This window comes from Theobroma umbraticum, unplaced genomic scaffold (genome assembly GCF_002168275.2).
Source record: "Theobroma umbraticum cultivar Fairchild unplaced genomic scaffold, ASM216827v3 scaffold_146.0, whole genome shotgun sequence".
Lineage (NCBI taxonomy): Eukaryota > Viridiplantae > Streptophyta > Magnoliopsida > Malvales > Malvaceae > Theobroma > Theobroma umbraticum.
In genome coordinates, this window is record NW_018397265.1 from 4,375,283 (window position 1) to 4,384,795 (window position 9,513).

The following is a 9,513-nucleotide window of genomic DNA, read 5'->3' on the forward strand; positions in this document are numbered from 1 at the left end:
GCAGTAAAATGTTGTGTAAAATGTTTTGCTGAAAAATTTAAATATTTTTTTGGTTTGGATAAATTGCTAAAAATTAATTTCAATTGTTTAGATCATTTTGGAAGAAAGTATTTTTCATAATGACCTATTTTCAATATTTATACCATAACATTATAAGAATATTAACATTCATCAATTATGCGATATGTTCAAAATATTTTTTTTTTCAATGTTAAATGTATTATCTCCGTTGACTCGTAAAACATATTATATTAATCCAAACAAGGAAAAGATTTTTTTTTTTGAAAAACTTTTCAATTTTACCGAGCAAAACCTAAATTCATTCCAAAATTTATTGCTTTGAACGAATTTGAAGAAGGATGGGTGTAAAAGGAGAGATAGTTTTCGTTTTCAAAGTATAAGCTTTTTAGAGAGAAGATCCCTAACCACTCGGAAAACGGCCTTCTTAGATGCAGAGATAATAGGAGCAAATCAAACTTCCAATCTAAGAACTCTCTATAAATAGCAATTCCAATGAATTTATATATCATCTTTTTCCATAGAATTAAACAACTAGACAGAAATAAAAGGGAACTTGCTCTTGTTTTTGTTTCGTTTCTCTCTTTATTTGGTTGGGGTTCAATTTCTCATTGGAATCAAAACCATGGGTTCCTCCAAGTTCTTTTCTATTTTTTTGTTCTTCTTCCTTTCATGGGCTCTCCAGGGTTCCTCAAATGATACTCAAGATCTGACAAGAGGTCTAGACAGTTTGGCTAAAGGGCTTGCGGGCATTTCACCACAGGGACATCAGACGGGGGCTGCAGTCGCTGCCGATGCCGATGCAGCGCCATGCTTGCAAAAACTAATCCCTTGCCAGCCCTTCATGCATTCTCCTTCACCTCCTGCCACATGCTGCTCGCCATTGAAGGACATTATCGATCACGACAGCCAGTGCCTCTGCAAGGTCTTCAATAATCCGGAAATCTTGAAGGGTTTCAACCTCACCCTGGATGAAGCCATGAAACTCCCCAAGGCTTGTGGCATTGATGTTGATGTATCCGTTTGCAAGAAAGGTAACATTCATTTGTTTCCCTTGCTAATATGCTAATTTGACTGTCAACCTAATCAATGGAAACGGCAGCCATGGTTGAGGGTGAAAAGGAGAGGAAAGAGAATTGTGACATAAACCCTAAATGGAAGAGGGTGGAAACAAGTTGTATGTTAGGTTGCATAGAAAATAATAATCATAGAGTTCGCATACAAGAGTTTTTTAGCATCTTGAATTCTCAGATTAATAGTTTTAATAAATTTTTTGTGTTTATAATTCATTCAACAATAACATGATGACAATTATATAAATTTGTTTATAAAATAATAAATTCTACTATATATGGAGAATACGATAATTTTTTTCCTTTCATTACACATTCTCTACATGATATTGACTACAAATAGATCTTTATCTCAATATCTATTCTTTGGTAGGGTTTTTTTATTGGAAAAAGAAAATTATTTCCATTGTCGTTTCATCTAATCATTTTTTATTTATACATGATAATTTTATCTATCTATTTATTTATCTGATTATTGTTTCCTTTTTATTTTTACTTAAAGCAACCGCACCCAGTGCCTCGACAACTAATCCTTCCCCGCCAGCAAATTCAGGTAAGTTCTTATTTTCACTTTTAAATTAAATAATTTCTCTGAATGCTCATTCATATTTCTATACCCGAATCATCAAAACTACTTACAAAAAAAAAATCGAATGCTGGACTGAAATTGAGGTTAAACATAAGCTCTTGTTAGAAATAGAGCTTGAAATGTTTAAGACTAATGATTATGATGATTACGATTTGCAAATATATAGGTTCTTCACCTGGCAGTTCAAGTGATTCAAGCAAATCTTCAAGCAATGCAGCCGTCAGGGTTACTCATGCTGCTTCCCTTTGGTTCATTGCTTCTGTTGCCGCTTTAACGTTTTCAGCAGTTTAAGCTTTGTTTGATAGCTAGGCCAGATATGTGAAAATTGGTTTTAGAAGAGAAGAAAAAGAGACAAAAGTTTGTTTCTCTCTAGCTTGGAAATTGGAAGGCAGCTATAGAATTACCTCCCAGCTTTAATTAATTGCTTTTTACCAGATATCTTCGGAGTTTGCTTCTTCAATGCTCTTGTAGCCATATTGCAAGTGGGAATTACAACATAAATAAATTAAGTATATTCTACTTTGTCGGTTGTAACAAGGTTATTACATCACCAATAAACGATAAAAATCAATCCCATATAAATAATATAAAATACAAAATTTTTTACAAAAAAATAAAGGTATAATGCGTTTGAACAAGTCTATATATTTTTATTTTGAGTTTGATTAATTGTTATTAATCAAAATATTACTTATTATTTTATGCTATGTAGCGTTGAAGTAGAGGGTGAAAAAAGTAAAATATCACATTATCTTCATTATGACATGCTATTATCATGTGACATTGAATGATGAGGGACATTTCATAAGTGTTTATTTAACCTAAACTAAAAATATAAGAGTTTAATTAAACGTAATAAAAAAATAAAAATTTATTTAAATTTTTTTAAATAGTTTAAAGATTATGTCAAAAATAAACAATTGTGTATGTGATTGTCTAAGTAAATGTCATGTTGCTTCTAATTAATGTGTTTAATTTGATTTTATACTTTTTTATTTAAAAGTAGTTTATTCGACTAAACTAATTACATTTATTCCTTCTAATTATTCAATACTCTTACCTTTTACATAAATAAGTTACAATACTATTTGCTTAAATTATTCTTATTTAAATCTAACATAGATATATAAAAGAAAAAGTCTGTGACCAAAAAGGAGGCAATTGTCCTATGTGAATAGCCTGAATAAATGCCATGTGTCCTTTACTTAATGTGTTTAATTAATTAGATTTTTGAATTAAATTAACCATATTCATTTCTTTATAAAATATTCAAAATTATTTCTTTTTGTATAAATATAAGTCACAAAATTTTTATTTTCATTTTTTACCAAAAAATACAGCTATCACTATTGAAAAACAAGATTATTCAATGAAATTTTTGGTTGGAAAAAAGTAAAATTTCTTTGAAAATAGATTTTTTCAATAGATTTCTAAGGGAAATATTTGATAGAAATTCCATCAATAAAAGTATTGTAAGAAATATTTTTCATTGGAAATCTGTTGAAAAAAATGCATAATCCGTTGATTGTCCTGTAGCAATTCCGTCAGAAGAGCATTTTCCATGAAATTCTGTCACAAATTGTCAACAGAATTTTCCGTTGTAAATACGTCACCGACGATAAATTCAGTTAGAACTTTCCAACAGAATTCTGTAAAAACTTTTTCAACAAAATTTTCTCGTGGAAATACTTCACCAACAAAAAATTTCGTCAGAACTTTTCAACAGAATTTTTTATTGGAAAAGCATTTTCAACGAAATTTCATGAGAAATTTCCAACAAAATTTTCCATTGGAAACGTTGGAAAGTTTCGACGAATTTTTTGTCGATGATGTATTTTCAAAGAAAATTCCTTTACTAATTTGGAATAGAATGCTCTGTTGGTAATACATTTCCAACAAAAATTACCAATTAAAATTTTGATAATAAATGATCAACTGACATCCTCAATTAACATTCAAAATCTATAAAAGAAGCACACATTAAAAATTAAAATTTAAAGTCAAGTTCATATAATTAAAAATTGTCATAAATGTACAATATCTAAAAATATTAAACAAATATAACTATAAAGCTAAATGTGCTATATGCCCATACGAAAAAAGTATCCAAGTCTGACAACGAAAAGAAAACATCGTATCATGAAATGTTGTGTTCTTGTCAAAACTTGAACTTAAAGTACCCGTATTTCCTTGTTTTGAAAGCGCATTACTTACGATCATTGCTTCTATACGTGCCATAAATTTAGTCATATTTTTCACCATTGTGTTCTTAATTTCTTCACATATTTTCTCACGTATCTTACCCAAGTTTTTTTTATAGATTTTTCATTTTTTCTGCCAATGCAATTGCGAGACTGATAGTGTTTGAGTTGATAGGGCCACACCTTGACTTAGCTGTTGCTGCATTACTTTGTGTTCTACTAAGTAGAGCTGTAACAGGCACTTGAGTACCAACCCATACTCGTGAGTGCATGTAGTCTCCATCCCTCCAATTACTTCAATCCAAGCATGCAGGTCGAATTCTGGTTGAGAGGATGAATCTTCACCATACTTTTGCGATAATATAGAATTATACATTTCTTACAAAAAAATTAAAAAAGATTAGTATTCAATTATATCATCAACTTTGAGGTAAAAATCAATCAATTTTGTACATATACTAGTAGATTTAGAGTTGTTTTCTATAAAATCATCGTAACTCACTAAATGTTTATGGGTGCGGCTGAACACTTTCAAAAAGTTAACATTTTGTTCCATCTCAATTGTCTTCATTTATTTACAACTACATATACTCAATTATAATCCATATATAGATAACATGTAAGAAAAAACCATAGTTAAACTACTAAATATACAAATCAAATTTATTTGAAAGAAAACCATATATAAATACCAAGTAAGATTAATTCATATGATTCTTTTTTGCATGAACAACGAATGGAATTGAACCGCTAATGTGCTTTGAATGCTTCTTTCTTTTGGCGTTAAATGATTTTACCTTGCTTTCTCGATTTGTTTTGCCATTCTTTTATATCCCATACTGTATCTATAAGGGCATTTCAGATTTCATTTATGATCCATTCCCTTGACATGCTTTTGTAGTCCTCAATGTTGTTTGTTTTGGCTTTTGTCATTACTTTATTCCTCTCTTCTAAAAGCATATGTCTTAACCGATCGGAACAAATTTTGTCCCATATCCATCAAACCAAAACATCTTGATTTGTAGGCTAAACAAATTTTTCCTACATCAAAATAATAGAGTAACTAAAAAAAATTGATACAAATTAATTGAAAACAAAAGTTATAATTTAATTAAATAACAAACATAGTATTTGAAATTTTTTTAAATTAACTTCTTTACGTCATTAGAGACTTTCTTCCATGTTGACTATGGACCATGGAAGTGATTTTTTTATGATCTTTGTTATTGTAGCCGTGAACCATCGCTTGAAAAAAGTACTTGTACAAGATAAAAGAAAATTATTGCATAGTAAAATATATAACAAATATAACCATCTCATTATAATACAAGATAACATACTTCTATCTAATAGGAGTTATACAAAATCTTTCGGATGGATCTGTAGGAGTTTGTAATCCTACTCCAAGTCCCCTATCCTTTGACCTTGAGGATGTACCATCTCCTCTAACTCCTAAATAAATGGATGTGGATCTATGAGAATCGTGAGTAGATGTCACATTATCTATTTGCTCTGAAGATGAACCCAACAAAAAGGGTGGCTCCGATGGCACATCATTGACCTGCTGCATATGTGGTTAAGTGGATGGTTCAACAAATGCACTAGCATTTGTAGGTAACGACATAATTTCAAAAACATTTGTTGCTCTAGGTCTCGGGTTTAAATGCTTTCTTTTAACCGTTATTCCTATAATATTTTTTGTTAAAATTCATACACAAATGTTAAAAAGATTGAAACAAACTATTAAATCATCAAATTAAAACAATCAAGAGTAATTCCTAATCATGTGTACAATAAAAGATGTCTTTATAAAGTATTCATTTCAACAATTGAAAATATAAACTATAATAATTTTGTAACATGTTAAGATCTTTCAATATTAATAACTAAGTTAAACAATTGTATAACAAAAGATACAAAACCAATAACTTATATGTCTACTATCATCAATCATTTTCAGAATAAGCAAACTCATGTTCTTCATTATTATCACTATTATTACTAAAAGTTTCTTCGTCTTTATCCTCAACTTCTTTTTTATCTTCATTTCTTTCCATGTCATCTTCTTTATCTTCATCATCTCCTTGCATGCCATCTTCTTTATTCTTAATTAAGATATTAACCTTTTCATAATCACCACTTGCTAAAACTATAAGGTTATCAAGTTCCTCCGAGGGAGCAACGTTAATTAGAATAGATGCATCATATTTTTGGTACACTTCTTCATTCAAATCAATTTCATTTTCTCTATCTCCACTACTAAGAAGGTGGAATTTACTCCTAGCTTTTATTTTAAATACTTTCCACCAATCACGTCGATCTCTTTTGATTGATGGATAACTACTGTAACAAACTTGGTGAGCTTATCCAACTAAAATAAATGGTTCATTAATAGCAAGTATCGAGTTGTGTTTAATTTCAATAAAACCATGAAAATGGTCTACCTTAATACTTTTTCCAGTGTCAAACCAATGACACTTAAATAGTACAACTCTATTTTCGATACCAAAATACTCCAACTCGATTATATCCACCAAGATACCATAAAATCCACGTGCATAATCATTATAAAAACTCCCTTTTATGCATACCCCACTATTCATTGTCTTACAATTTTGCCCACAGTCTAGGATATGAAACGTGAAACCATTTACAAAGTATCCTTTATAACACCTTATCATACGTCCTAAACCATGAGAGATTTCAAGTATACGTGGGTTAATTTCATTCCTACATTCTGTAACCTACCAACCTTTAATACAAGACCAAGAATGGTTAATTTACATAAGTAATGCATATTTGTTATTAAAAGTTCACTTCTAATTTACATAAACTTACATATTCTTTAAACCATTTCACGAATTTTGCATTAGGTACTTTCTCCAATTCATCTTTTGATATATGCATAACATCTTTTTTTACCATTTCATCAAATATCCTATCATCATATCCGTAATTTACAAATCAAGTTCATTTTTACGATCAATCATTTGAGTTAATGGTAAAATGGTACTTACTCAATATATGGGAGCAACTTTTCATAATTCGTAAAAACATATAGCTCAGCAGTATAAAACTCATCCTCATCTAAAAATCGAGATTTATCTAATGAACTAAAAGCTCACCCAAGATGAGTGAAAATCGAAAGACGACCAAGATAGTCCACATCTCATCCATCATCATTATTTGGCACTCGATTTAATCTTATTTGCACAGTAGGTTCAAAATACAACGAGTAAAATGAGGAGATTTCCTCGATCATATAAGCGTGGCATATAGATCCTTCAATAAAAGCTTGATTTTTCACTTTCCTTTTCAAATCATGTAAAAACCTAAACATCATAATATTCATAAAACTTAGTAAATACCTAAAACTCCTCTAATAAACTATTTGAAAACAAATAATAGGTATAGTACCTCTCAAATGGATTCATCCATCGATACTGGATGGGTCCACCAACCTTTGCATTGCAAGGTAAATGAATCAGCAAATGCTTCATAGAGTCAAAGAAACCAGAAGGAAAGATCTTTTTTAGTTTGCATATAGTTTCACATATTTTTTCTTCCAAAGCTTCCATGTGATCTATAGGTATTTTAGTTGAGCACAAATCTCTAAAAAAATGAAATATCTCAGTAATCGTATCCTAAATTAAGTGAGGTAGCATATAACAAAAGACAATTAGGAGCAATCACTACAAAAAAATTGAAAATCATGACTTTTATCCCATAAAATTTACAATCATCTCGTTAGCACATTAAGATTGTTAGTTTTTGTATTCAAATCCTTTTTATACTTTGAAATGACAGAACAAAATGATCAAAATTCATCCAAGTTTTGAACTATCAAAGTTTTTAAAATCTCCAAACAATGTCAAATGAGTTTGAAAAAGAAAAGAAATGAAAAAGGCTTTGGAAAACTCATTCTGGTCCAAATCTATCGATATATGTTCTTCATGTATCGATACATTCGGAAAAGTATCAATAGATTGATACTTTTCAAGATCTATCGATACTTGTTCTTCAGTAGAGTCCAAATTCAAGGGTCAAACTCAATTTATTAATACAAATTTAAATGTATCGATAGAATTGAGACAGATTACTCATTGACTCAAAAGCATTGATACATCTCATAAATGAATCGATATATTTTCAATAGAAGTGAATTCACTCTCCTCTTAAACTCATTCACATGGAGCTTATTAATCTAACACATACAAAGCCACAAAAGCGACTGAAAACAATACAAATATAAACATTCCATAAATATTGAACAACTTCTATCCTATGCAAAACTAAGTAAAAAGTAGATTAAATGAAAAAAGAGATAGACTAAATCCCAAATCAAGAAGAAAATAATAAAAAAAAAGTAGGCATACATTCATGAGATCATTATAAAAACAAACAACCAATAACAAGAATAAACATATGATACAATACTTTCAAAATTTCCCTAACTAAAAACAATCTAAAAATCGAAAATGAAAGCAAACAGAACAAATCCCAAACTAAGAACAATAAGAAACAAATAAAAACAATAACAAAAAAATAACTTTAAAATACCCACAACATGAAGGTAAAAAAAAACAAATCAAATTAACATTAAAACAACAAAAACAATAAAATCAATAAAGAATTAAAGAAGTGAATGCCTTAACTAGTTATGAAAAAGAGAACGATGCATTCATCATATGAAACAAAAAAAAAAAAGCACAACCAAATACAATAAGAAAACCCACAAATAAAAACAAAAAAAATCAAATACGAAAACTTGAAACAGTATACAAAAAAGCACAACTTGCAAAAAGATACAATGAAATTCATCAAAAAACCCACACATCCAAAGAAAAGAACTAATTTAACAAAAAAAGAGCAAATCAAAAAAAATAAATAAATAAAAACCTCCAACTACCAAAAGGTAAAGCGAATTGACCATAACTTGCAAAAAAATATAAATGGTAGAAACAAAAACCATGAATGAAAAGAAAAGAATGGATCCAAATGAGGAAAGCCTACAACACCGAAAGCCAAGAAAGAAAAAGGGAACGATAAAGGAAAAAAATAAAATAATAAAAGAAAAGCTGTAGTCACACTTGCAATATTGAAAAAGCTATAACACAGAAGGCAAGAAAGAACACAGGTAGCAAGAAAACTGATGGAATTGAAAGTAAAAGAGAAGGAAAACTAAAATAACAAAGAAAAAAACTCTAAAAGCCCCACCCTTTTGAACCACTTCTTGTCTTGACCTAACCAAGGAAAAGGAAAGTGTATATTACTCTAATAAAATGAAAATAAAAAGCAAAAAACAAACTTGACATTAAAAAAAAAAACATTATCAATGGAACAAAAATTAAAAACCCAACATAATACAAAGAAAAACTAAATATTAAAATAACCAAAAAATAGGTAAATAAAACTATGAATGGAAACAGGTTGAACGATGAAGAAAAAAAATCGAATTAGAAGCAAAAGCATCTAGCAAACCAAAAGAAAAGTGATCAAGAAAAAAACTAAGACAAAAAAAAATCCCAAAAGGAAAAAACCCACTATTTTTGAAGCTTCTAAGACATCAAATAGAAAGCAAGAAGCAAAAACCAAATAACAAAAAAAGAGAGAAAACTTGAAAAAAAAAAGT

General features: G+C 29.4%; 1 protein-coding gene across 1 annotated transcript; it reads left to right on the top strand.

Moving 5' to 3' along the window:
* The first annotated feature begins 548 nt into the window (after positions 1 to 548).
* LOC110422729 (Bifunctional inhibitor/lipid-transfer protein/seed storage 2S albumin superfamily protein) lies at positions 549 to 2,190 on the top strand. The gene is made up of 3 exons (XM_021436742.1): positions 549 to 1,052; positions 1,594 to 1,644; positions 1,847 to 2,190. Exons 1-3 carry the CDS (start codon positions 644 to 646, stop codon positions 1,969 to 1,971), a joined length of 585 nt encoding a protein of 194 aa, XP_021292417.1. The 5' UTR covers positions 549 to 643; the 3' UTR covers positions 1,972 to 2,190.
* The last annotated feature ends 7,323 nt before the right edge of the window (positions 2,191 to 9,513 follow it).

What these genes read in the sequence shown, in the direction of transcription:
- LOC110422729 (XM_021436742.1), top strand. Translation starts at nt 644, where the DNA reads ATGGGTTCCTCCAAGTTCTTTTCTATTTTTTTGTTCTTCTTCCTTTCA. An exon ending in TGTATCCGTTTGCAAGAAAG is followed by an intron (nt 1,053 to 1,593) that starts GTAACATTCATT and finishes TTTTACTTAAAG; the next exon opens with CAACCGCACCCAGTGCCTCG. An exon ending in TTCCCCGCCAGCAAATTCAG is followed by an intron (nt 1,645 to 1,846) that starts GTAAGTTCTTAT and finishes GCAAATATATAG; the next exon opens with GTTCTTCACCTGGCAGTTCA.